The 26705-nt window shown below is 56.5% G+C and overlaps 10 protein-coding genes across 10 annotated transcripts; 2 read left to right on the top strand and 8 right to left on the bottom strand.

Moving 5' to 3' along the window:
• Positions 1 to 11: 11 nt before the first annotated feature.
• On the top strand, positions 12 to 1343 carry CH63R_12443 (uncharacterized protein; the record flags this gene model as incomplete). The annotated part of the gene is made up of 1 exon (XM_018307417.1): positions 12 to 1343. The coding sequence occupies one exon, from the start codon at positions 12 to 14 to the stop codon at positions 1341 to 1343; it is 1332 nt and encodes a 443-aa protein (XP_018151834.1).
• A 199-nt stretch (positions 1344 to 1542) lies between these two features.
• Positions 1543 to 3060, bottom strand: CH63R_12442 (Serine/threonine-protein kinase SRPK3; the record flags this gene model as incomplete). Its single annotated transcript, XM_018307416.1, has 3 exons — positions 1543 to 2066; positions 2107 to 2732; positions 2840 to 3060. 3 exons carry the CDS (start codon positions 3058 to 3060, stop codon positions 1543 to 1545), a joined length of 1371 nt encoding a protein of 456 aa, XP_018151833.1.
• A 482-nt stretch (positions 3061 to 3542) lies between these two features.
• CH63R_12441 (GMC oxidoreductase) lies at positions 3543 to 5312 on the bottom strand (the record flags this gene model as incomplete). Its single annotated transcript, XM_018307415.1, has 3 exons — positions 3543 to 3741; positions 3813 to 4977; positions 5036 to 5312. 3 exons carry the CDS (start codon positions 5310 to 5312, stop codon positions 3543 to 3545), a joined length of 1641 nt encoding a protein of 546 aa, XP_018151832.1.
• Positions 5313 to 6444: 1132 nt separating this feature from the next.
• CH63R_12440 (Integral membrane protein) lies at positions 6445 to 7327 on the top strand (the record flags this gene model as incomplete). The annotated part of the gene is made up of 3 exons (XM_018307414.1): positions 6445 to 6684; positions 6782 to 6800; positions 6867 to 7327. The coding sequence occupies 3 exons, from the start codon at positions 6445 to 6447 to the stop codon at positions 7325 to 7327; spliced, it is 720 nt and encodes a 239-aa protein (XP_018151831.1).
• Positions 7328 to 7494: 167 nt separating this feature from the next.
• On the bottom strand, positions 7495 to 7707 carry CH63R_12439 (uncharacterized protein; the record flags this gene model as incomplete). Its single annotated transcript, XM_018307413.1, has 1 exon — positions 7495 to 7707. One exon carries the CDS (start codon positions 7705 to 7707, stop codon positions 7495 to 7497), a length of 213 nt encoding a protein of 70 aa, XP_018151830.1.
• Positions 7708 to 8255: 548 nt separating this feature from the next.
• On the bottom strand, positions 8256 to 12975 carry CH63R_12438 (ABC-2 type transporter; the record flags this gene model as incomplete). Its single annotated transcript, XM_018307412.1, has 3 exons — positions 8256 to 9949; positions 10017 to 12084; positions 12157 to 12975. 3 exons carry the CDS (start codon positions 12973 to 12975, stop codon positions 8256 to 8258), a joined length of 4581 nt encoding a protein of 1526 aa, XP_018151829.1.
• Positions 12976 to 16853: 3878 nt separating this feature from the next.
• Positions 16854 to 18589, bottom strand: CH63R_12437 (Integral membrane protein; the record flags this gene model as incomplete). Its single annotated transcript, XM_018307411.1, has 3 exons — positions 16854 to 17637; positions 17706 to 18230; positions 18315 to 18589. 3 exons carry the CDS (start codon positions 18587 to 18589, stop codon positions 16854 to 16856), a joined length of 1584 nt encoding a protein of 527 aa, XP_018151828.1.
• Positions 18590 to 19968: 1379 nt separating this feature from the next.
• CH63R_12436 (Fic/DOC family protein) lies at positions 19969 to 21003 on the bottom strand (the record flags this gene model as incomplete). The annotated part of the gene is made up of 1 exon (XM_018307410.1): positions 19969 to 21003. The coding sequence occupies one exon, from the start codon at positions 21001 to 21003 to the stop codon at positions 19969 to 19971; it is 1035 nt and encodes a 344-aa protein (XP_018151827.1).
• Positions 21004 to 21966: 963 nt separating this feature from the next.
• Positions 21967 to 23824, bottom strand: CH63R_12435 (ABC1 family protein; the record flags this gene model as incomplete). Its single annotated transcript, XM_018307409.1, has 3 exons — positions 21967 to 23032; positions 23173 to 23739; positions 23796 to 23824. 3 exons carry the CDS (start codon positions 23822 to 23824, stop codon positions 21967 to 21969), a joined length of 1662 nt encoding a protein of 553 aa, XP_018151826.1.
• Positions 23825 to 24903: 1079 nt separating this feature from the next.
• On the bottom strand, positions 24904 to 26222 carry CH63R_12434 (Cytochrome c1 heme lyase; the record flags this gene model as incomplete). Its single annotated transcript, XM_018307408.1, has 2 exons — positions 24904 to 25177; positions 25285 to 26222. 2 exons carry the CDS (start codon positions 26220 to 26222, stop codon positions 24904 to 24906), a joined length of 1212 nt encoding a protein of 403 aa, XP_018151825.1.
• Positions 26223 to 26705: the final 483 nt, after the last annotated feature.

Genomic DNA, 26705 nt, shown 5'->3' with positions numbered 1-26705 from the left:
ATCTTGTCAACATGCCGAAACCGAGAGACGGACTGGTTTGGGAGAATGGCGGGTTCGACCTAGAGCCCCGTTGGACAAGAGAGCCATCACTGACAGCGATCGAGAAGGTCTGCCGCCGACAGCTGGGAATTGGCGATGGCGCCAACTGCGATGTCTCATTCTACGCAGCGGGTGCTCTCAACAAGCTGTATCTCGTACAGAGGGATGACGTCAAATTGATTATGCGCGCGTCTCTCCCGGTAGATCCTGGCGACAAAACCCGTGGCGAGGTAGCGACCCTACGCTGGCTTCGACGCTGGACCAGCGCTCCTGTCCCTCATATCTTCGCCTTTGACGACTCCAATGACAACGAGATCGGCTTCGAGTGGATTCTGATGGAACTCATGCCCGGTGTCTCGGCGTACAAGCGATGGCGAAGCATGTCGATGGCCCAGAAAACGGCCTTGGTTGAGGAGGTTGCCAAATATCAGACCCAGATTCGCATGCAACAGGGCGGATTCCAAAGCATTGGGACCCTTCGAACCAACAAAACCGACGAACAGGGTCAGCACATAGAGCAGCGAGATTCAGAGCTCCCTGTGACGCCATGCAAAATGGTATCTCTTGTCTTCTTTTGGGGTGACCATTACGACTACGATATTCCACGAGGCCCGTTTCGTTCCAGCCATGACTGGTTGAGCTCCTTTTTAAACATCATAATTCTCGACAGCAAGGCAGCTCTGCGGGAAGCGGAAGATGAAGAGGATGAGGAAGACGCAGCGGAGGCCGTGGAAGTCGCACAGAAGCTTCTCGCCCTGCTGCCCCAGATCTTCCCCAGCATCCAGCACCCTCCCGAACGAAGCTTTCTTTGGCATGACGACCTGTCGCTACAAAACATCTTGGTAGATGACCAAGGGAAAATCACTGCGTTGCTGGATTGGGAGTGCGTCTCTACGATGCCTTCGTGGGCCGGCACCCAGATGCCCAAGTTCCTGAGCGGGGCGCGAAGGGACGAGAAACCTGATCGCGACGGATACGGAGACGAGAGTGCGGGACAGGACGACACGTTATCCGGCGTCGATCGCGACGAGGAGCTGGACAACGAGGGGAAAGATGAGTTGTACTGGATTCACTTGATGGAATTCGAACAGACGCAGCTGAGGAAGGTCTACGCAGCACGCATGCAACAGCTACGTCCTGACTGGGCGACGGAGGTCGAGGACGGCTCGCTGAAGAGGGATTTTCTCGAAGCTGTTCATCGCTGCAGGAGCGGGTTCTATTTGAAACGCATATCTCAGTGGGTTGATGCCATCACGGCAGGAGACTTTCGGCGCCTTGCCGAGACGCTCCAAACAGGGCGATGATCTAGGTAGTTGAAAGTCACTGTAGCATCACCCAAGCCTGCCACAGTCTCCTCTATCGAACGGGACGTTGAGCGTGGTCAGTTGACAACTGTTCGTCCAAAGATATTCAAACATGGTTGTCCAAATCAAACCACCAACCAAGCCTTGCAATGGACCGGAAAGTGACAAATGTAATGCAATTCTACCCCTGGCCTTCGGTTCAAAGGAACAGGCCAGTCTCAACGTCAATCTTGCAAAACCAGGGATCACGCAGGAGCTCCGCCGGTGAGGGTCGCTCTGCAGGATTGTACCGCAAGATTCTGCGAATGAGCTCCTTCACGGCGCCGGCCTCCTTCTCGCTAATGTCCGGATCAGCCCGGTCAAACAGCTCCTCCATGGATGTCTGCTCCAGCATGAGTGGCTCTTCTCCCTCCCCGGGCCCTCCAAGCTGGCAATTGAAGAGCTCCCTGTCAGGCGTGAAGTAGAGCGAGGCTGTCTTCCAATGCTGGAATAGGTTTTCGGGTAGGGCACCGAGAACGGCTGTGAGTGAGAGAAGATGTTCATCGTCTTCAAAGTCGGATCCCGGTATGCAGAAGAGAGGCTGTCCGGTGATAAGCTCAAATATGAGACAGCCAAAACTCCAGATGTCAAGGGTCCGGTCGACAGTTTTGGTCAGAATCATCTCGGGAGCTCGCAGGCCGACGGGAGTAACGGGTTTTGTTGGCGGGTCCGTGAAGAAGAATGCTAACCCGTATGTAGTGGTTAGTTCCAGCATCTCTCATACGACGAAGATCAAATGAAGGGGTAGGAGTTTGTAAGAGAGTGTACTGACAGCCGCCCATGTCTGAGAGCTTAATTTTGTAGCCTTGTGTATAGTGGGTTAACTCTTCCAGAGGCCGCGCGACGCAAAGGTATCGAGGAGCCCATCTGTCTTGTTTACCGTCAAGTCTTTCAACAAGAGGTGAGATCGACCCGGCTTTCACATCTTGAGCCTGTCGAAGCACTTCCTCAGGCGTGGAATCGATGTCTCTGACGGAGAAGAGGAGGTTTCCTGGCTGAAAGTCTCCATGCGAGACGCCAACCCGGTGGAGGAATTCCAGCGCCTGCAGGGACCGCTTGAGAATGCTCCTTGCCATGTGAGGTGGGTAGCGGACCTTCATGCCATATTTACGAGGATTGAACTGAGGCAGTTGCTCAACCATGCTGTTCACACTCGCACCCATAGGCTCGAAGACTAGGACCTTGTGAGTGCCATTGGGCCCAGAGAGTTGGAAATCATCTAGTAGTTGGATGGTGTGTTGAGGGGCGGTGCCCGGGGCAGTTTCAGCGATGTGACGTAGAATTCGCAGCTCCGATGTCGAGTCTGAGATTTCCGACACGAGAATTTTCAAGGCGACGTATCGATCGTTACTTGTAGAGAGTAGGCAGCCGCAGAAAAATTGGTTGTAAGAAAGAAAGAAACGAATTGAAAAAGACAACCACCCGCCGGAGGCAGGTGAGGCAGCGAATGAACTGACCGCAAGTCACGGGCAAGCCAAACCGTCGAGTAAGAGCCCTCCCCAAGCTTTCTGATGACTTTATACTGGCCGGCTCCTAAAACGTCGCCGAGATGAACAGGATGATAGCCGCCGGGGCGGTAGTCCTCCACCCATTCGCAGGGTGAGGTGATCGCCTTGAATCTTTGCTCATCAACTGTCGAGACCCTCGATGGCGGTGTAGGAGGGTGAGAGACGCTCATGCCTGCGACAGATATGTTGTGTCTACTTGCCGGTCAAACCCCGTGTCTGGAGATCAACGAGACAGGAGTTATGGTGTTGGATCGAACGTCATCAGCCAGGACAGGCAGATGGTTATGTGAGCGTTGAGCAATCAGGGGCGGATCCAGGGGCTCTTAACGAGGTTGAGTATTATTGGTGGCACCACGGAGAGATATGTATGCGAGTTTGCATGCCCATCGACTCTATTTGAGAAACAGGGGGATCTCATTGGCCGGCCAACCGCGCGGCTCGATCAGACAAACTCGACACGGATGGTGATGAATCAGTGGATGGCACAATGGTTCAGGGAGTGTTTTGTGAAGGCATGAATTCTGCGAGTTTATTGAGCAATGAAGTTTTTGCGTAAATCTTTTTTATAGAGATAGTATGATATAAAGGCATAGTAGCTCGGCTCTATCAGTGAACTTTTGAAGCTGGGCATCAAGTCTGTCCGCCTTTCAAATCAACATTTCTTCATGGTTGACTTGATGATCTCAGCGGCTTGTTCTGCCAATGCATACACAGCCACTTGGAGATTGCCCGAGATCGATACAGGGAACACAGAAGTATCCACGATGCGGAGGCCTGACACTCCGATGACGCGCAAGTCGGTGTCCACCACCGTTCCCATGGAGGCCGTACCTGCGGGATGATAACATCCTCTGGCGGAGAAGAGTCAGCAATGGTGTCTTAAATGAATATGAAAGTCAGAAGCCTCGTTGAAAGCACTTACCCGGCCATCTCCCTCACTCGGGCGTCGATTTCTTCGTCCGTTGATTCCGCAGTCAACGGGTTGGCGGCGAGTTCGCCAGCCACGATTTCCCGCCCAAGAACGGTGTCGCCGGAGGTCAGCAGTCTGATGTTTCGTCGGATGGTCTCCCGAGCAGCGTAGCGGTCTACGCTTGTGGCCAGGAAGTTGGGGTCGATGAGCGGCGCGTCCTTAATGTCGGCGGACTGGATGGTGACGGAGCCCCGGGCAGAGTTAATAAAAACAACAGAAATCATGAGGACGGCCGAGCCATCCGCAGAGACTCCAGAGTACTGAAGTAAATGAGAGGAATGGGCGCGGTCTTGCTTCAGCAACGGATGTGTGGCTGCATTGGGCACCGAGCCTTCGTCCTCAGCAATGGCATTAAATAGACCCTCCTTCGGCAGTGAAGTGATGGCCATGAAGTCGATGAAGGCTCCGAGGTTGTACTGTGACTCGCTGAAGACAGGATTGCCCGATTCTTTAGCGTAGCCCGCGGAGGCGTTCTTGAGTTGCCAGACTGTGGGAATGAGTACGTGGTCGTGGAAGTTTTGCCCGACGGCCGGCTGATCCAGGATGACGGGAATGTTGAACTTCTTCAGGGTGTCGGCCGGACCTATGCCGGATAGTATCAAGATCTGGGGTGTACGGTACGCACCAGCAGAAAGAATGGTCTCGCGCCCGAAGATCTTGGTGCCATTGTCGAGCTGGATTCCCCTGGACACTAGGTGCCCCAAGGGGGACTTCTCTACCAACACCTTGGCGACCAGACTGTCAGTCAGAACAGTGACGCCCTCGAGCGAGTAAATCAGAGAAGACAGCTGGCGCTTGCCTTTGTCTCTGTTCTCTTGAAGGTCGGCAACACCGAGGTTGTTCCCGGCGTTGTTGTCGAGCTGGGGGAGTGCGTCGATGCCGATCTCTCTCCATGACTCCAGCAATGGCTCTCGGAGAGGGAAAACGCGATTGGTAGAGCCGGGGGACTGAATCTTGACGGGGCCCATGTGTCCATGGGACAGTGGGTTCGTAGAGTTGTCGAAGAGGGTCTCGGTCTTCTTCATGTAAGGGAGTTGGCCATCGTAGCTCCATCGGGTGTCGTTGACCCTCTCGGCCCAGATGTCATAGTCGACCTTGTGTCCACGGACCCAAGCAGCTTTACTGACGTCAGTTCCGTGATATTGACGTGACCCACGCACAACCATGAATCTCACCTCCGTTGATGATGGTACCACCTCCCAGGCCCTTTCCCACCGGGGACACAATCTCGCGGTTGTTGAGGTGGACCTGCGGCACTGATGAGAAGCCCCAATCGTACTCGCCGCCGATGGCATTGTTCATATCGGTCCACTCGATGTTTTCGACGGCGTGGGTGTTGGTGCCAGCCTCAACCAGCAAGATTTTGAGGGTTGAATCCTGCTCAAGCAATCGGTTCGAGACGACTGACCCGGCAATGCCGCCGCCTACCACAATACAATCCCAAAGAGTCATGATGAGGTCGGATTGGCTGGTTGGATAAGTGGTAGAGTAAGACAAGTGAGGAAGTTGACGGACAACCAAGTGCAGGAAAAAAAGAGCGGCTGATGAGGGACACAGGGCTGGAAGACGTTGGCAGACGATGGCGACTTTAATTAAACCTACTGGGCCGGTTTCTTTTGATCAGGAAAAAGAAAACGTGGATGCTAGATGCCCCCCCTTCACTTTCGGTGCCATTCCCACCGTCCCGAGCCACCCCTGGATATCGGCTCTCGAAGTGCATCGAGTCTAGTCAATCATCTGCTATTAGGTGGCGGCACGCACAGCTCACCAGAAACCGGGGCTAGACCCGAATTCTGCGCCGAGGAACGCCGCGGGGCCGAGATAGAGAGGAATAAAGCTGTTGATTGTTGCCAAGAGGTGGCGGGCTTAAAATCTGTGCATGGAAGACTCCGCTGTCCTGCGTCAGGTTGTGCAGAATCACCAACAGAGAGACCAGGAGATTATATCAAGCCCCATGTAGTCTGGACACGCGTAGCCTGCCTTCTTTCCCCGTCGACCGGGACTTCTCCGTGGTTCCGCCGAGGCAAATGGTTGAGACGGGTTGATGATGGGTGTATCGCTGCTCGGCAAACTTCGCCTCTTCCTGATAGTGGGTATTCATATATGTCGACCAGGGAAGTTGTTTGCTTCAAGTTTGTGAACTGCTACAACAGGCTAGCCAACGCGTGTTTCGTATGCGGTTGGTTCAAGGTTGCAACACATAATATCTCGGAAGCGGGTCCACAACCTTGTTATATGCAGGGCCCGGAGTCTTCGCTTAAGGGTAGTTACGCAGTTTCTTTGTTGGACGTCTTGTTCAGAGCTGTTGGTCCAACTCTGAGATTGCTGCTGCAGGGTAGTATTGCGAAATCGGCTCACCCAACAGCTGGTGTGAATGGGAAGCGACCGGGCCTGGGCTTCTTGGCCCGAAAGCGGGAAAAAGAAACATGCAGTGGCCTCCTGAACGAGAGAGAGCTCCGCTGGATTATGAAGACTGTTGAAGAATGGGAGAATTTGACCCAGAAACAACACTCAAGTTGAAGTCCCCCCGTCAAGCTGTCTTATCATCGGCCTTGATCGTTTCTTCTGCCTCTTCTTCGGCAACATGAGCGCTGAATCAATGGATGTGGCTGATTCTTTGCCCATCTTCCTCCAAGCCCAAGAGAACGCTACGGCTAAGATCACAGAAAGATATCCGCCGTTGACTCGGGATGGAGCCTCGCTTGTCATTACCGCGGGCATCATGATGGTGCTGACAACGCTGTGGACCATCATGCGGCTCGTCTCACGACGCATGACTGGCGTCCCCTTCCACCTGGAGGACTACTTCTACTTTGTCGGACAAGTATAGTCTTCTCCCTGACCGATTCCGCCGTTTTTTGGAAGCGTTCACTAAGGCTGTCGTGCTTTCGTTACGTAGCTTCTTTACTACGGGGTTGCAGTTTGCTTCATTCTCGGCAAGTTGGACTGAGACTTGGTGACCCAAATCACAATTAAAAGCTGTTTGGCTAACATGAACACTGGCAGGCGTCGTCATCGGCGGTGCCGGCCACGACATCGGCGTTCTCGACCCGGAGGTCCACGTCTCCCACTTCGTCAAGGTCTTCCTCGTCGCGCAGGTCATGTACGCCAGCGAGCTCCTCGCGATCAAGCTCAGCATCATCGTCCTCATGCAGCGCATCTTCTCGCGCAGCAGCCCCTGGTTCCGGACCACGAGCTGGCTGGCCGTCGGCCTGTCCTGCGCCTGGGCGCTGTACACCGGCCTCCTCGGCTTTGTCATCTGCCGGCCGGTCCGGAGCGCCTGGGACATCAGCGTGGCGAAGACCGGGTGCGGGGACTACACCGTTGCCTTCAGCGCAGTGGCCGTCTTCGACATTGTGACCGATGTGGTTATTGTGGTGCTTCCGATCAGGGTCGTGAGCGGCTTGCAGATGGCCAGAGCCCACAAGCTTGCGCTCTACGTGGTCTTTGGAGCTGGGTTTGTGTGAGTACACCACATCATATCTCATCCATCACGGGCCGGGGGCCTTATCGATGTGCCATTTGTCAACTTGATAGCAAAGTCTTTGTATTACTCTTGGGAGTGGTTTCAATAATAGCTCTAACACCAATCGTGTCGTTATAGGACAATCATCTTCTCTGGAGTACGTCTCTACTACACCCTCACTGCAGACTTTGTCAACATGACGCGGGGGTTTGCTTCCGCTTCGGTCAGCGGCGTGCTGCAGTCCGGCATCGCCGTCATGGTGGCCTCCAGCCCCATGCTACGTCCAGTCTTCGATCGCACTATCGTGCGTTGGCTCAGTTTATCGATCCGCAGCGGCTCGAAAACAACCGGCACCGCGCCTACAGGGTCGCAGGGGCACATTGTCAAGGGAAGCAGGTCAAGCCAGCTAGGCAGTCATCGTCTTGGGGATGGTTTCAAACAGATGTCGGACAGCGACGAGAACCTCAGCTGGGAAATGCAGGGTCTGGGTAGCAGGGCGAAAGTCAAGACCGGCAGGGTGCTGCAAGGGAACGTTTCTACCGATGCCGACATCCATCCAACCGACTTGGAAGAGGCTGCTGGAAGAGGCTCAGGGATTGCTGTTACGCGAACAGTTGTGGTGGAAAGGTGAATGTAGCATTGTGTAGAGTTTATTCACTTAGTCTTCTTGATTACTACTGTACTGCCTGTCACACTCCCCTCTCATGTGGACGAGATTTGAACAGCTGGGTCTTCTTACGACAACACCAGTCCTTCATGAGTTGAGTCACATAACACAAGACTTTTCGAATCTAATGAAACCGTATACAGAGTATGAATGTGATTAATCTTGTAATGTAAAAAGCAACGCTTGCTATGTAAAAATGGGACTATTAATGTCATTACAGACAAATGCAAAAACAAAAATCTGTAATCAAGCCGGGCTCAGCTTACTGAGCGCCGGCACCCTTTCCCTTGGACTCCTTGGTCTTCTTGGACGCGCCCGTATTCCACTTCTTAACACGGACGAGGTAGTAGGAAATGACAGCAATGAAAATGTTGAAGAAGATAAAAGCCCAGACGATGCCGAAGTTGCGCCACCGCTCGTCGTAAAAGATGTTGCTGCCGGCCAGGTACTGGTCGGCGTTGCTGAGAGAGCAGTACTGGCACTGGGCCGTCGCGTCCGGGTTTTGCAGCTGGCCGGGGGCCGTCTTGAGGTAATCGGCGAGGTACTCGCCGCAGGTCTGGTTCGCGGGCGGGTCGAAGACGGAGGTCTCGGTGGCGGAGCAGGTGACGGGACGGCCGTGCAGCTGCGTGCCGACGATGCCCGCGACCCAGTAGGTGAAGGGGGAGACGCGGTACATGAAGATCCAGAAGCCGGGAAGGGCGGCCGGGGCTTGCAGGACACCGCAGAAGGTCAAGCTCATGAGCACGAGGAGGGTGACGATGCCGGAGGCGGTCTGGGCGTCGGGGAAGGCGGCGATGGTCATGTGGGCGAAGGAGCTCGCGTAGACGAAGAGCTGGATGGCGTACAGCAGGACCAGGACCTGGCGGACGGAGCCCTGGACGCCGATGATGGGGTAGTAGAAGCAGGCCCAGATGAGGATGCCGGTGAAGATCTGGTAGGGGATCTCGACAATGATGCTGGCGAACATGAAGGCCTTCCAGGAGTAGGCCTTGCTGGGCCGCTCGCGGACCTCGTAGAGGGCGCGCTGGGCGATGAAGTGCGGCTGGATCTGCTGGACGATGGTGGAGAAGATGGTGATGACCATGAAGACGCCGAAGACGACGTTCTGCATGCCGGCCATGGTGCCGTCGGCCTTCCAGAAGGAGAAGCCGATGAAGAGACCGGCGGCGATGCCAAGGAAGAACTTGGCGAATACGTATCCGGGCATGCGCCAGTACTGCTGGAAGACGCGGACGGTGACCTCGGCGAGCTGCGTGGAGAAGGGCATGGCGAACTCGGAGTGGGAGCTGGCGTCCTCCTCCTCCGCCTCGTGCTCGTTACGCTTCTCGAGATGGATGCGCTCGATCTCGGCCTCGACGCCGGTCCGCTCCGCGCTCGACTTCCACACGCTGTGCCAGTCCTCGCCCTTGGAGTTGGTGCCGTTGTTGACGATCTCGAGCATGTACTCGGCCGGGTTCTCGTCGTCGCCGCAGCTCCTCGCGCCGTGGGACTCGAAGTAGTTGAGGAGGGTGCGCGAGTTGTCGCCGATATCACCAAAGTAGACCGTCTTGCCGCCGCGGGCGAGGAACAGGAGGCGGTCGAACTGCTGGAACAGGATGGCGCTGGGCTGGTGGACGGTGCAGAGGACGGCCTGGCCCGAGTCGGCGAGCTTGCGGAGGAACGCGCAGATGGCCCAGGAGCTCTGGGAGTCGAGGCCGCTGGTGGGCTCGTCGAGGAACAGGAGAAGCTTGGGCTTGGCGGCCAGCTCGACGCCGATGGTCAGGAGCTTGCGCTGCTCGACGTTGAGGCCTTCGCCGGGGACACCGACGACGGCGTCGGCGAAGTCGCGCATGTTGAGCATGTCGATGACCTCCTCGACGAACGCGTACTTCTCCTCGCGGCTGACGGACTTGGGCTGGCGGAGCATGGCGCTGAACCGCAGACTCTCGCGGACGGTTGCCGTGGCCATGTGGAGATCTAAGAGAGTGTTTTGTTAACTACTTGTTCGAGAGTATGATGCTGGGTTGATGATGATCATGCTTACCTTGCTGCTGGACGTAGCCCGTCTTGCGTTGGAAACTGGCGTCCAGGGGCTTGCCGTTGACAAACATGTCACCGGTGATGACACCCATCGTGGTCCTCTGCGCAAGGACGTCAAGAAGAGTCGTCTTTCCGGCACCGGAGACACCCATGAGGGCAGTGAGAGTGCCAGGCTTGACCCAACCGTCAACGTGGTCTAGCAGACGACGAGGCTCGCCCTTGATCTCGATATCATACACGACATCCTTCCAGGTGAAGATGTCCTTCTGCGCGGGCATCGAGCTGACCTTGGCCTCGGACCCTTGCTCCTTGGACGCCACGGCCATCTCTTCGTTGGTGACGCTGCGGTTGACGCCGCCGTCCTGGAGGTGGGCGGGCACAAAGCCGCGGCGGAAGACGAGGACCTCGGCGGTGCTGCTGGTGGTGGAGTTGAGCTCGGTGGCGACGAAGTAGATGATCATGAAGAAGACAAGGAAGGCCAGGAGGATGCCGAAGTTGCGCCAGACGTGGGAGTAGTAGTACTGGTAGTTGGTCTCGATGAAGGCGTCGCCGCTGACGGTGCGCTGGCCGGCGACGGCGCCGACGGCGGAGCAGATCCACGAGTCGCCGGACAGGGGCGTGTAGGCGGGGATGATGGCGGAGCAGACGAACTCGCGGCCGTGGAACTCGTTGGCGATGAGGATCTCAAAGGCGTAGAAGATGGGGTTGACCCAGCGGAGCCAGCCGAACCAGTCGACCATCTGGGGCACGCGGATGACGAAGCCGGTGTAGATGACGAGGGCGAGCACCAGGACGCCGGCCAGCGACATGGCCTGCGAGACGGTCTTGGTGATGGCGGCCATGGTGCGGAAGACGGCGCTCATGACAAAGGTGGAGATGTAGGTGATGAGGAAGTAGAGGAAGAACTGGGCGGGCTCGCGGCGGAGGCCGGCCAGGAAGTAGAGGGTCAGGTTGAAGCAGGTGGCGGTGACGAACTTGATGGGGATGTCGGCGACGACGCCGGCGATGGCCTCCGAGGCCGGGTGGTAGAAGGCGTACGAGGCGTGCTTCTCGACGATGGGCCGCTGGTCGTACAGGCTGGTGATCTCGGAGATGGCGGTGAGGGCGTTCATGAGGATGGCCTGGAAGAGGACGGAGCCCTTGGAGTAGAAGCCGGCGGTGGCGTCCTCGGTGCCGTAAAAGACGGAGCCGATGACGAGGGCCAGGACGATGTTGAGGATGGAGGCGGTGGCCGTGGCGGAGATGTCGTTCCAGATGCGCTGGTAGGCGCGCTTCGTCGTGAGGCGGACCTGCATGGCCATGCTGATGAGGTAGGGCGACTTGGGGCGGACGTGCTTGGCCTGCCTGTCGTTCTTGATCTGGCGGAGCTCGGTGAGGGCGTGGCCGTTGTTGTCGATGGGGTTCTCCTCGGTGTGGCGGTCGATGTCCTGGCGCAGGGCCTGGAACTCGGGCGACTGGCGCCAGTAGGCCTCGAAGTCGTCCGGGGTGCGCGGCACCTGGTTCTCCATGCCGGGGCGGGCGCGGCGCTCGATGGGGTTCGTGACGGAGGTCAGGAAGTCGCCCGTCGTCTGGCGCTGGGGGCATTCCCAGCCCATGCGCTCAAAGTAGGACTTGGCGGCGCCGGCCGGGCCGAAGTAGATCTGGCGGCCCTCGTACAGGACGACGGCCTTGTCGAAGAGGTCGTAGATGGCCTGGCTGGCCTGGTAGATGGCGACGGCGTTGGCGCTGCCGGCGAAGTCGGAGGCGAGGCGCAGCGACTGGACGAACTTGAGCGCCGTGGCCGAGTCGAGGCCGCGCGTGCTGTTGTCCCACGCGCACATGGGCGAGCCGGCGAGCATCATCTCGGCGATGCTGACGCGCTTCCGCTCGCCGCCCGAGACGCCGCGGACGAAGTCGTTGCCGACCTTGGTGTTGAAGGTGTGGCTGAGACCGCACACGGCCATGACGACCTGCGCCGCCTGTCTGTGGTGTTCTTCGCGGCTCATGCCGTGGATCCTGTGCGACGGTGTGCGTACGGCGGCGGCGAACTCGAGCGTCTGGCCGACGGTCAAGTGGGGGAAGTGCTTGTCAACCTTTTGGAATAACACGCAAAGTCAGTCGGTCGGTCGGTCAGTCAGTCAGTTTTCTTTGGAGTGTGTACTCACCTCTTGGTTGTAGACCGTCTCGCCCTTGAACTCCTTCATCATCTTCTTCTGCGGGATGCCGTTGTAGTGGATGACCGACTCGTCACTCAACGTCAGGCCCTGGAGCTCGCCCGTCATGGTCTTGAGCAGTGTGCTGCATCCGGAGCCGGGGCGGCCGAGGACGATGAGGAGCTCGCCGCTGTTCAGGAGGCCGTCGAAGCTGTTGAGGATCCGCTTGGGCTGCTTCTTGCCGAGGCTGAAGTGCTCGCCGATCCGCAGCGGCGCCTTGAGGAAGTCGCCGACGGTCTGCTGCAGCTGGAGCGCCGCGCCGGACCCGGAGACGGTCAGGTCCTTGTAGGCGACGCCGGCGTTCTTCTTGAGGACCATGCCCTCGTTCTGCATCTCGCGCATGAAGTTCTGCAGCCACTTGGAGAGGTCGAAGGACTTGCTCGAGGGGTCCAGCGCCGGGTCGTTGGACGCGGCCATGTCCTGGCCGTACGACATGTGCGTCGAGAGCGGGCGGCCGTTGCTGGCCACGCTCTGGTGTCGTGAGAGGGATGTGGCGATCCTCTGGAGTTCCCTCCTGTCCTCCTCGTCGATCAAAATCGTGTCGCGCTGGGTATCTCTTGCCGAGCTACCCATGGCCCCGGCCTCGAGCTCCTCGTCCGAGGAGTCGCCATTCTTCCCCGTGTTGATCGGCGCGAAGCCGGTCGTCGTGTCTTGGTCGAACGATGGCCTCTGCTCCCCGTTCATGGTGACTGACGATGTCGTTGTGGATCTTGTGTTTGTGGTGCCGTAGCTACCTCTTGTTGTTGTCCTGGCTTCCATGTTGTAGTTCATGGGTTCAGCTCAGGTGAGCTGGGAAATTAGGGCGGTGTGGTGTTTGTGTTGTGTGTGCTGGTTGATTAAGCTGTGTGTGCTCAAGGGAGTCTTTCCTTGTGTTGACAAATAGTATATGGCGTCTGATTTGGTTGCAATAACCAGTGTTCAAAGACTCTAGTGTGTGTGTGTTGAGATGAAGACCGAAAGCAGAAGAAGGCTGACACAGGGGAGTTCAGATGAGTATATTATATGGATTATCTACGTTGACAGCGGACCTGGGGTTGTATGTTTGCGGACATTGCCAACGTCCCGGAGCCACCGAACGAGAGCCGTGTGTGTCACGGCCTGGGGACTGGACCGTGTTTGCGTGTCAAGGGTTGCCGAAACAAGAAGATTGGCGGAGTTCGCAGAGATCCCGCCTACCGGCCGCCGTCCGGGTGGGCGATGAGGTCACTCCCTGTAGCCCCAGGCCCAGTCTCCCGGGGCGGCATGTTAACCCCGAACTTTGCTCAAGACGGCAATCAATCTCTCAGTCAGCTTACGAGATGAGTGTGTCTTCTACCTGTACTCTCGGTGCACGGGTTGCTTGCTGGACCCTGGGCAGCTCGGGGGTTCCACACCTCTGGCTATGATCAACTATGATCCAGTATGACAACCACGGACAAACCCTGGACAACTCTGGATAAACTAGGGTCTGGTTAGGCGCAGATGTGGGTGACTAGGGGGGGTGACGGATGACGGACCGGGCGGGGTTTGCTGGCCACCATAGTCCGTCCCCGAGAGACGGGGACTTCGAACCCCCCGAGAGCCTTCTAAAGTGAGTCTGCGGCGAAAAATACCACGCCGAGACGCTAGAACCGAGTCAGGGGCTGGCCCATCTAAGCCGTTTGCGGCCACAAAACCTGGCCCCAACAGCGGGCAGGGCGCCGTCTGTCTCTTGTCCACAGTCCGATTGCATCCATGTTGGCTCCCACGATTGGACAGTTCAGTTTCGTCGTCCCCCCGAGTCTCCGCCCGTATACTCATCTTCCCGACTTCTGCGTCGCTCGTAAATCTGAAGTCACATCGCCCCATACTGCTTTCGGGGGCTCTGGGACGGGAGATTTGCGCTGTCTCGGTAGTACAGTTACAGGGCTGGGCTGCGGCTGTCAACAGGATCCCGAGCGAGATTAGTAGCGATTATTCATTCACCAACGCGCGGAAGTACGTCTGTTGGCGGGGATCGCTGTCGGACTTTGTGGATCATGGATTCATAAAGGGCAGACATGTCCCTGTTCTCCCCTTCTCACTCCCTCGCCCGTTGCACTCATAGGCTCGTTTTGCGGACTGGTTACAAATCATTCAGTCTCTATCTCTCCATCTCTCTCTCACTCTCGCAATCGCTTTCTCACACGCTGTCTCTCTACCACCGCCGGTAAGCTAGGAAGAGTCCGTCCTCCCGATGACGCCACTCCGCAGGTGTAGCAGGTTGCATGCATGATTCCAATGTCCATCCATAATTGTGAAATCCACCGAGGACGCAACTAAGGGGTTAGCCAAAGTCAATACTCTGTCTGATGTGTCTGGCGTCGTCGAGTCTTTCCACGTGTTGTGTTGGGCAAGGCGTTCATAACCCTTCATTGATAAATCCGGTATGCATGTCCCCTTTTTTCGACTCCTTTCGACTCTGTTCGACCCCCCCTCCCCCTCCTCTTCCACACCTTCGGGGACTGGAATCCTGCATCCGGTTGAACATCAGCCGCTGAGTCAGGCTCGTCGACACGCAAACCCCATTCCTCCCGAGTCCCGAACGTCCGAGATTTGCCAGGAAACCCCCCGTCGGATAAGCTTCAGAGCTAACCGAGTACGTGCGATGCACAAGTACGATGTACAGTACGATACAGAGCTGAGGGAGAAAAGTTTAAAAAAACACCCCTTTCCTCCCTCCGCTGACGTGATCCTTTTGCTGAAGTTTTTGGTAAGCATTGGGATGACATCTTGGCAGGCTCTTCCAGCCACGCTCTGCAACACAAGCAAAGTTTCCGCTGCGTCACTGGATCCATGTGCAGGTACAGGATGCTTCATGCCCAGCCATTCTTCGGTTACTGCGCCTACCTGTAAACTCTCCCATCGGCATTGCGGACTCGGATTCTTCAAGGATTGGACTTGTTGGTCTTTTTGACTACTTCAAGATCTTACATTTCACAGCCATGATGCTGCCAGCGATTAACGTCTGCTGATAGCATCTTGAATGCCTTTCACCAAAGGCCCGTCAATCTGCTTCAGATAGAGGAAATCTGATTTTCCTTCCTGAAATCGCTTCTCTTAACCTTTCCCCGGTACTTTGATCTTGTAGCCGCCACAGATGCCTCTTCCATGATCATCATTGTCACCTACTTCCCCTCCTCAGTATTCTTGTCCATCAAACTCTATTTCCAGAGACGTAACCTAGCGACCTCCACACGTTTCCAAGCCAACCAGTTTTTTAGTAAAGTTGAAGAAGAGTACCATGATGGCCATAGACGAAAGCAAATAAGCCAGAATGCTGTCGGCCACAATTGTGAAGAAGAAGAAAAAACACATCATGCAGATGTACGCTTCTCATCTGAGACGATTAATGACATTGGTGAATGCTACTAAAATATGAAGAAGCCGTTGAATACGTCATTCCTTGAAGCAACTTGATAGGCCCTTGGACTTGGAGCTCTTCCGCCAGACTACTGCTGGTTTTGACAAAGCCTGAGGCCGTTTGGATTCAAGTATACGGCAAACACTCAGCCACGCTTCTGAATCTCGTCTTCTTCGAACTCTCAGCTGGTGTTTTCGCATGCAAGACCGGAATGTCCCGCGAGTTCAGCCCTGTAGGGTTGTATTGTCGCCAAAAAGACCATCGAACGATGCTCGGACATCTCCGTGAACATGTCATTCCACGTTGGCGACCCGCCCAAAGCCACAGGTTAATTCGCCGGTACGTTGGCCCGCCTTCCACCTTTGAAAACAAACGTCTTTCAAGATCGGGTCATATGCATGCCGCCCTGAAGTCAAAAAAGGACGGCGGGGCTCTCGTATCGTCTTAAACTTGCACGATTAACCGCTCTGGTCAAGGGCAGAATTACTCGCAGAGTTGTCCCTGAGCGATCAATGTCGACATGGATGTTGCGTTTTCGTTGAATACGATGCGTGCATCTTGTGTTGAGATTCGGGCAAATTCCGTGGGCCTGGACGAGGGCAACAATTGGTCTTACGTACTGCAGAAAGAACAGGAAGGGCCTGGACGAAGATATCCGAAATAGACAAGCTGCTTGAAATCCGTCAGCCTCGTCAGACTGCGTTTGCTCTCCACGCTAAATGGGACAGTAGTGAGCGAAATGCCCGCCATGGGAGGTGGATTTGATCTCGGTAGGAAGCTGAATTGTCTCGGTTACCTGGAGTGTACAGAACTAGACTGGTTGAAGCGTGCACCCATACTTGCTTTGGTCACAACTAAGTGGGATCAAGGAAAAGCAGTTGTGTGAGGCATCTTTATTTAAACCCGGTATTATATGAGTGCGATTGACCTTGGCTTCAGGCTGAGATTGCGTTTTGATAGTGCTCTCCAAGAGCTAGCTCTAGGTTGATTCAGAAAAAGGTTCAACGACAATGCAGTCTCGCAACTCTCAATGGCTTCAATTCCATGGCTCCTACTGCTTTCCGCCTCCAGATAAGTTGGCCGAATGAGAAAATCGACCCCATTCATGGCATGGTTCAAGAGAAACCCGAACCGTCTTGGCTGCGTGAGTATCTCAACTTGTGGTATATGTATGGTATCTCTCTCATGAGGCCAGCGCCGTCAGGGGTTTCCAAGAATCGACACAGCTGAACCAGCACACGCACATAAAACAGCAGATGGTTTGAGTGACTTAGAGGTCACTCGCTGTTCACTCCTTCTTGACGCCCACCTTGCCAATCTTCCTTAGTCCCCATATCGTCACAACCAAGGTTGCGCCGTACAGGCCGAGGCAATACCAGTAAGACGCCCGATACCCCTCCAACAGCGCCGCCGGGCTCGCCTTGTCCGCCACGCCGGACCGCGCCGTCACGGCGCTCGCGATGGCCCCCGACGACGCCAGTCCGACGCTCTTGCCGATCTGCGCGATGGTGTTGTAGACGCCCCCGGCAACCCCCTGCGTCCGCGCCGGGAATAGCGACGTGATGAGCAGGTTCGAGATGGTGAAGAGCATGTCGGCGCCGATGGCGTTCATGAACATGGCCCAGAAGACGCAGAGCCAGTAGGACCACGCCGGGTCGGCAACGGCCATCAGCACAGGCGACAGGCTAGACAGCGCCACGGCGACGAGGATCGCCAGGTCCGCCCGCACGCGGTGCACGACGAGCCCGGCAACGATGCTGGCCAGCACGCCGCCCATGGGCGCCGGCAGGAAACGCACCGAGGTGTTCGTGGCCGAGAGCCGCTGCACGTACTGCAGGTAGAAGGAGCTCAGCTGCTCCGTCGCGTTGAAGGCGCCCCAGACCATGAAGACGCTGAGGCAGATGCTGCTGAAGCTGCGGTTCTTCCACAGCGAGTTGGGGATGATGGCCGGCCGACCCAGGCGCTCCTGTCGTTCCACCCAGGCGACGAACGCGCCGGTGAGGGACGCCGAGATGAAGAGCAGGGCGATGTTCTCGGCCTTCTTCATTTCGTGCGTGCTGTCGGTGATGATACTATCATAGAGGCTCAGTTTTCCGTGCTGTTTTCAGAGGGGGAGGGGTGTGCATGGAAGTGGACTCACGCAAGCACATAGGAGATCATCGAGAGAAAGCCGCTGGCTAGGAAAGCTCCGATCCAGTCGACCTCGGTCCTGAAGCGGCGCCACGTCACCGCCTCCCTTCTCCCGAGGCCGGGCAGCCACTTGAGCGCGACGAGGAAGATGACCGTGTTGATAATGGCCGCGATGTGGAATCCCCACCGCCAGCCGATCGTGTCCGTGAAGACGCCGCCGATGCTGAGCCCGATGGAGAAGCCGATCGGCTGGCCCCCACCCATCGAGGCGAAGGCCGTGTTCCTCCGCCGGCCGGCTGGGAACGCGTGCGTGATGATGCTCACGGCGGACGGCAGACACATGGAGATGGCCACGCCGGCGAGGGCGCGGAACAGGATCAGTTGTATCCCCGTCCTCGCCAGCCCGCAGGCGAGCGTGAAGACAGACTGGAAGAAGCAACCCAGGAGATAGAGCTGCCGAGCGCCGTAGAGGTCGGCCATGGCGCCGGACAGCAGGAGGGTGCATCCGCACGTCAAGGCGTAAACGGAGGACGGCCTTTGAAATGATGGCATTGTTAGAAAACGGTCCGTGTACTGCTGTCAAGCAAATCTCCCAGGTGTTGGCATCCATGAATCATACCACAACAATAGGTTATTCTCGAGGTTAACGTCTCTGGCCATGGCCGGGATACAGACGGTCACGATGCCGGCCAGGAGGGAGCTGACGCCGGTGATGCACGTCACCGATGAGATGACGACCACCGTCTTGCCTCGGGAGAGGTCCTCATGCTGCTCGGTCTCGGACAAAAAGACTGTCTGTTGCGGCTGCGGTGAGCATGCCGAAGAGGAACCGGATAGCTCTGGCAGAGGTGTTGCCGGCGCGTTGGCCAGCTCAATTGTGGTCGTCAAAGTCATTGTGAGTGCCGACCTTACTTACAACTTGAGATAGAGGACTGCTTATGGCTGTTACTTAGCAGATTTATTACACACAGACACAGGCTTTCTAACCCCCCCGGTCTCCATAAAGGGAGATCCATGCCTCGAAAAGGCGTGGAGGGCGCGAACGATACCTTGCGACTGCGCAGATTTTGAGAATAAATCCCCCGATCTCGGCCGAGCGTGTATCTCCGAGGACGCCCCATCTTCGGGTGCGCAACTGATTTTGCCATTCCAATGGGTTCAACGAGTTCTAGTGACTGATGATTACAACGGGCATCCAGGGAATCATAGAAATCCTTTGCCAAACCAACGCGAGTGAGTCATTCCGTGATGTAGGTGAGTCCAACCATTAGCAGCCTTCAATGCCGAAAAGCTGTGTGTCGTGCAAGCCCCTTTTGGTGCAATTGTCCAGACAGTATCCAAGCTGCATATGAAATGGTGTCGGTCCGTCTTACTCACCATCCGCTGCTTCAAAATAAACTCAGCATCATAATTTCAGACTGATTGTCAACCACATAATAGGGTTGAAGTCATCAACGCGAGCCATCATCTACAACACCTCATCGTCAACATCGAAATGTCCTCGGTTCATGGTTAGGTGTGATCCATAACAAACACATGCATAGCTTGTCGAGGACTCCTACTTTACATCGCGACTAGACTTTCTAGTCGAATTAAGAGAGGTGTCGATCTTGCACAGATCACACCCAGACGGCTTACATGCCCCTATATCTCCCAGCGGTGCCAGCCAGCCGATGGAATAGGAGGCAAGCAATCACTTTTCATTTTATAGATAAGCAGCGGAAGCGGCTGGGAGTAAACACATGCATTATGCTTGTTGACTCTCTGCTGAACACTGCTGTAGCTGTCTAGGTGTAACATGTTCAAGTGGCAACTGTCAATTTCAAGGGGAGTCTCTTTGTCTGATTGTCTGTCTGGCCCATGTCGACGGAGTAAAGCTTCCTTCTTTTGATCCGACGTTTAAAATGAGATGAAAAAAACGCACGACAAGACTAGATTACGCCTACATCACGATGATACATGTTTCCTGGTGTATTGTCATCCAGGCCTGCTGTCCCCTCGCCGTCACCCACCATCCTATATAGGCGTCTCTACTCTCGATCGTGAGCACATACGACCATACCCACTGGAAAACTCGGGATCCCGTCCGCTCTCCCATAGACAAGCCAGTGAGGGCCGGATTAGTAGTTGAGTCGGTGACGATCAGCGAATACCTGGTGTTGTATGTTTTTGTTTTCTTTTTAGTTCCCCCGTCCTTTAGTACAGAGGTCCATCTTGGAAAAGAACGACAGGGGAGGACCATTAGCGTCTTGTATGTCTTGGCCCGTACCAGACTAAGCAGATTTCCCTTTGCCGGTAAGTTTCTTCTTGAGTTCTCGCAGGCGAGGGACTGCTCGCTTCAAAATGAACATCGCGTATTCTCCATGACCTTCCATGCTCTCGCTTGCCCGTCTCTTGATACTGATGTACTCGGTTATCTCGTCTACTTTTTCGCCGATAGGAACGATGATGCCAGCATATCTGGCCAAGATCGCGTTGAGAATCATCCTGCACATCCGACCATTGCCGTCCTGGAAGGGGTGGATCTGCACAAACTCTAGGGAGTATTTTGATGACATCGAGAATGGGTCGATCGAGTTCTGCTTCTCAGCCTTTTCGATGTCGGCCTTTAGCTTGTCGCACATCTCTCTCATCTTGCCGGGAACGTGTTGCGGAACAGTGAACATGGTCGAGCCGGCCCCGACGGGGACTTTGCGGTAGATGCCTCCATACTTCTCTGGGGGAACGTCTGGGAATCCTTTCTCCACGATGGGGATGCCTCTGGTGAGAATTCGGTGTGTCTCCTTGATCAGGTCCTCCGTGAGGTCATCTTGCTTGACGACAACCTGATGAAGGATGTGTTGATAAGCTCTGGCGTGCTGAACGATTTCCAGACGGCCTCGGTGGAAATTCTGAGAAGCTATACTCTCGTTGTCTCCTTCCTGATATTGGAGATCAAGCAGCTGGTTCTCGTACTTGGATGTCCGTTCGGGAATGTCCCCGACGTGTTCTCCAGCAAAGACAATTCGGCAGAGATTTAAGGTGATATCCCATCCAAGTCCTGCCCGTTCGATCATGTTTGAGCCAAATATGGCTCTGATCAAGGTATCCTGTGTCTCTTTTAGAACCAGTTCCGTCTGAACCTGGTCCATTCTCTTCTCCTGAATAATAGTGAGCCAAGACGACGCTTTCTCGAAAAGCTTTTGTGGGTTTTGGTCCGACGAGTGTTGAGTATAGATATCGTCGGGTCGGATGGACACAACCTCCTTCGTCTCTTGAGCCCTGACCGGCCAGCCGTTAGAGATGACGCTACGCAGACCAGCAAACATCTTTGGCAGGAGTGCGAGAGGCAGACGGACATGAGTGATTTCCAAATTGAAGATTTCGTGAAGAACTTCTCGTCTGAGATGTTTCTTAGAGTAAAATAGAGATAGGCTTGGGATTTACTCGGATGAACCACGCTGACCCAACCTTTGGCCCTCCTGCCAACCTACAACAACTTACAACTCAAGTACTCAAGGTGCCCACACCCTGCTTTCTTGGTCAGAAGGGTATTTTTGGGTTCAACTAATGTGCAAAGAAAGCCTACGTAACTGTTTCTGATTAGTGCGTTCGGCATTTTCCTGAATGCAAAAATGGAGCGCAACATCTTCGCCTCCGCTCCAGGAGCCTGCCATCCACACCTACCAGTGACTCACAAAAGATTTAGGGCCTGAGCGAAACAAGCGGGAGATACGTCTGGCGTCAGACGGAGACACAAATGCGACGGCAGGTACGAGTTGAATAAAACAACATTGCGCAGTATGGAGGGGATGTGGCGACTAAAACCGGTGTCGTCTCCTGTCTTTGACCGCGAGGAACAACTTGGGGATCAACACGGTCAACTCCAACTGCTTTCGAAGATGGCAACGGTCGTTTCCTGGTCACCTGTGGTTCGCTAGACATCTCCAAATTCTATATCTAACGGGTAGGGGATGTTGGTGATTCCAAGTAAACGCCCAGCTCAGGTTCGTCTTTCATGTTTGATACTTCATGAACCATGAGCTCCATCGCAGCGAACACCCCCGACCGACGAAAAATTACCATTCGTTCCGTCACGATTTCATCGATTGCCGCTGGACCTCTTGCTCGTAAGTGACGAACTCGGGTAAAATGTTCATATGTTGTGAGAAGGGGGTATCTGAGGGGGGTATCTTTAATACAAGGGCCGGGACGAATATCCTCCGGCAGGTGAAGGAGGGGAGGTGTCGATATCTACAATCCGAAAGCCCAACATCCGCAGACAGGACATACTAGTCCACCGCGACGCCCAACACGACCGCCAACGCATCCTTCAGCTCCCGCGCCGACCTATCCTCTTCCTCCCCCTTCAGGTCCTCCTCGAACCCGCCGCCGTAACCGAAGTACTGCCTGACGCTGCTGAGGCAAAACGCCAAGTCCAACAGGAAAAGCGACCACCGCGACCGCGCCCTCTCCCACAACGGCTCCCGCCGCCCGGCACCCTGGCCGTCGATGGCGACGGCGCGCATGGCCGCGGCCCCGACCATCTTGACGCGGTTCACCGGCGACCCGAGATGTCGGTTGCTGCCCTGCACCAGCCCCAGGTTGCGCTCGAGGAAGACGAGCTCCGGCGGCCACAGCCCGTCCTCCCCGAAATACCCGGCCGCCTCGGCGATCATGCGCTCCTCGCGCTCCCGGGCCGTCTCCTCCCCGCGCGCGGGCCCTGGCTGCTTCCCGGACCTCATCGCCAACGCGTCGGCCCACGGCGCCGGGTCCTCCATGCCCCAGGCCCGCGACACCCGCTTCAGGCTCTCGGCGTCCTGCGTCAGGAGGGCTTTCCAGAACAGTGCGTACTGCCGACGCAGGTTGTCGGACAGGGTGACGTAGAGGCCGTGATCCAGCAGGACGATCTCGGGTTTCCCCGACGGCGTGCGCCGGACGAGGATGTTGCCTGGGTGGGGGTCGCAGTGGACGAATCCGTAGCGGAACATCTGGGCCGAGAAGAGCTCGACAACGGTCTCCATGACATCGCGCAGGCCGAGACCCAGCCCGCCACCGCCGCCCCCGTCACCGGCGGGTGTCGATGTATACGGCGCCGTGATTCCGTCCTTGTCCCACAGGCTACGGCCGTGAATCCATTCCGTCGTCAGGACTCGCTTCGAACTGAGCTCAGGGTAGACCACGGGGATGTGGACGCGGTCGCGGAGCCGCGGGTCGTTGCGGACGAAGCCGGCGAGGCGCTCGGCGTTGGCCCTCTCGTTCTCGAAGTCGGTCTCCTGCATGACGTGGTCCATGACGAAGCCCCCGAGGGAGCCCATGGGGATCGAGGTCGCTTCGGCGGCGTACTCGATCATGCGCCTATGGGGGACGCGGTAGGTTAAGTGTCAGCCGTTGAGACGCTCCGAGGGGTGGTTTGCAAACGAAACGTGACTTCAAATTTTTCGATTGGCCTCAAGGACCAATGAACGAGTAGCGAGGGGAGGGTGGGAGCAACGTACTTGAGCGTCGACAGGTCCGAGGACACCTGGGCGGCGATCTGTCTGCGCTGGACCTTGATAGCGACCTCGCGGCCGTCCGACAGACGGGCATAGTGAACCTGCGCAATGGAAGCCGCAGCGCGGGGCTCGCGCTCGACGGCGTCGGCTCCGAAGACCTGCTCGACGGACCGCCCAAAGTCCCTGCGGACTACGGCCTCGACGTCGGCCCACGGCGCCCTCGCGGCGTCGTCGAACGTCTCGGAAAAGGCGCGCCGGTAGGCCTCGGGCAAGACGCCACCGGCCTGCATGGCGACGGCCTGACCGGCCTTGAGGTAGAGCCCGCCGTTGCTCTTCAGCATGTCGCAGACGCGGCGGGCGTTGCGGTCGTGAAGTGTGTCGAGGGGCACGCCGGCGACGTAGGGCCGGTTCCCGAGGTGCAGCTTGTAGTCGAGGCCGACTAGAGCCATGGTCCCGTAGGCCCTAGCGCTGCGCATCACCACGCTTCCTAGGTAGAACCTGTCGGCGGCGTATGCTGTGAGGCCTAGGCCGCCGAGGAGGGACACGAGCCTTTGGACTACCCGCCTCGGCCTCCGTGGAGGAGTAGTGATAGTAGTGTGATGGAATTGGATTGGAGCTTCAGCTACGCCGCGACGGGCTGCGATAGATCTGACATGGTGTTGAACTGTTGCTACTGGTAATCCGAAGGATGCCCCGAAACGGCCGAAGACTTGGAAAGGCGATGGCCGACCGCCGGACATGTGTGAGAACCGGAGGGAGGAGCCGGAGCGGCGGAGGACAACCTGGACAGCCGCCGGCCCCAACCGGTGGAGAATCGGCTGGAACATGGTTCGAGGCCCGGTTGCTAGAGGGCGTCTAGAAAGTTGAGGAATAAGGTGAAACAAGGAGGGAAAAACGGAGAGACAGCAAGTGAGACTCGAGAATGGAGGGGAAACACGGGCTGCCGAAAAGGTAAGCTTAAGTGATTCCTTGGCGAACTCCAAGCTGTGGTGAGATAAGCCAACCGAATGGAATCTTCTGGAGGTGCGGCACAGTTGCGGCAGGAATTGGGCCATGTTTCATCTCCGGAGATCAACGGAAGCCTGAGAGACAACGGTCGATGGATCGGATGCTAAGAAGCGGGCGTGAGTGGTCTCGTCGCTACGACTCATCTCTCCCGGTGAACAAAGTAACCAGAGACGGACCAGAGTCCCTCGAGCCATTGTCGTCTTTGCTCAAAGATTTGCCCAGAGAATCAATGTGCCTGCAATGTCATGTGAGCCATGTAATGCCGCCATGATTCAAACAAATTTCCAATGGCTAATAATTCGGACGATGGGGATCAAACGACTTACAGCTTCTTCCGGGAGACAGGTACTATCGAGAACTGCAACGGCTTCAGTCCACAGGTTGGTATGCCGACTGATATTGTCAAATCAAGTAAGGGTCATGTTTTCACCCAAGGCATCCTCGTCCCTTCGACAATAATACTCTCCATTTGGGCATGTGTAGAGTAAGAAATTCTCGAAATCAATTGAGTGGGATGCGGTTCCTCCCTGAGACGGAAGCCAACACGACCTGCCTCTCCAGGACAGAGATCAGTCTCTTTCAAAGGTATCCCTCCTCCATGAGGTAAGCTACGCCGGTCCCAATGCTGTCACACGTGTACACATACTATCCCAAACAACACTCATACATTATTTGTACATTTTCATCCTCCTCTTTCACGGGAACCCCTCGCCTTGCGATCCATGCTCAAGACAGCCCAACACCCCGGAGCGCGCGCATCTTGACGCCCTCCCAGCTGTTCAGCTTCGGACGCACGTCGAGGTAGAAACTCGGCTTGCCGTGGGCATCCGGCCGACCGGCGTAGAAGTCGATGACGTACTCGACCTGCACACCACAGCGGTCGACGATCCAGTCGTGGCGGTCGAAGGGCGGCGTGTAGCCCAGCAGCGTGTTGATGCGCGCCTTGGGGGACATATTCGTGCTGAGCCCGAGGAACGAGTGGAGCTTGGGGCCGTCGCAGCTGTCTTCTTGTCAGTCACGTCTGTCTATTCAAACGCCAGGAATCGCTCTCGGCGGGATGGAAGAGTTGGGGAGACGCGTTGGGAAAGAGGGGCGGGACAGTCTTACGCAGTGCCCTCGAGATAGGGCTGCTCCCACTCTTTTATCTCCTTCCAGGCCCTCTCGTTCACAGCGTTGTGGATGGGCACGACGGTCGCCATGTCGGCGGCGCGCGTGTCGTGACCCTTGCGCTTCATGGCGTCGAAGAACATCTTTTGAGAAGGGTAAATCCAGTTGCCCGTCGCCTCGTCGGCGCCCGTCTCCTGCTCGTGATTCGAGGGCCGGCTGTCGCCCGGGTACGCCGAGGTTGCCGTCCGGGGGATCGTCGAGACCTCGCGCTCGGTGTCGAGGCCCGATTTCGTGGTCGATGGGCGCGCGGGGTTCGGCGCATCTTGTGTTGCGGAGGAGGAAGGGGAGGTGAATGGGATGTATGACTTGAGGGACTGGGTCCAGGATCGTGAGGGCTGTGATGCCGCCTGGTCGAGGGGTTTAGAAGGAGTTTGTTGCTCAGCGAGTTGTGCGTGAGGATTTGCTGTGGCGCTCGCGGCGCGGGCCTGGGCGAGCCATGCTTCACGGGATTTGTGGTCAACGGGACAGGCCTCGGCGGTGGAGGCGGCGGACGACGCGGATGGTGGTGTCGATGTAGTGTTCGAAGCAGGAGAAGACGAAGACGACGACGATGACGAGAAGGGCGTCAGCGATAGCAGGGACTGGGTCCAGGACTGCGACTGCGTCGGCGAGATGTCGGCGGAAGAGACGACGGGGTGTGGCGGGTGAGGATGCGCCTCGGCCGGGTTCGCGGCACGGGCGTGCTGCAGCCAGGCCTCGCGGGCCTTATGGTCGACGGGGCACGTCTCGGGCGCGGCGGCGGCGGCGTCGTTGTTGGGGTCTGGCATTGCGTGCTTCTCGTAGTCGATAGCGGAAGAGGAGGGGACGGAAGACGAAAAAATCGGAGCTGAGGGTTGCGAACGGGTTAGGAAGACGAGGTCCACGAGGTCGGCGTTCATTTTGGAGAGACTGCAGCCGTGAGCTGGAGCGTGATGTTCATACCAGGCGAGGACTAGAGACGCGACTGGTCTTGGAGATGTTGGTGTCTTATATCTGTCTGCAAGAGAGGCGTTCGTTCCCCTCGATGGGCCGCCTAGGCGAGGTGATGGACAAAGAAAGGACCCTAGTGATGCACGGAACCGGCGGGCTAAATGTAGATTCCGGGGAGTAGGGTTGCAGTGGTGTTTCTTTCTATGTTCGTCTGTGTCGGTTCGGAGGGCGTTGTAGGGGTTTGCGACGGGAAACGCATTGGATCTCTTGCGCCGGGGGGCAGGTTTGGCTGTTGGCCGGGTAGTCCAGCGGTTTCGAGATGGGATCTCTCGATGCAACGACTTTTTAAGTGGAGAAGTAGTGTGTCCGTTATTGCTCTGGGATCGTTATTTTTGGTGGTGATGTGATGGATGTCGTGTGATTGGGTGGCGCTGGAGCTCTTCGTCAATGTC

This window comes from Colletotrichum higginsianum, chromosome 9 (genome assembly GCF_001672515.1).
Source record: "Colletotrichum higginsianum IMI 349063 chromosome 9, whole genome shotgun sequence".
Taxonomy (NCBI): domain Eukaryota; kingdom Fungi; phylum Ascomycota; class Sordariomycetes; order Glomerellales; family Glomerellaceae; genus Colletotrichum; species Colletotrichum higginsianum.
The sequence above is the reverse complement of the archived record's forward strand: the minus strand, read 5'-3'. Positions and strand labels throughout refer to the sequence as shown.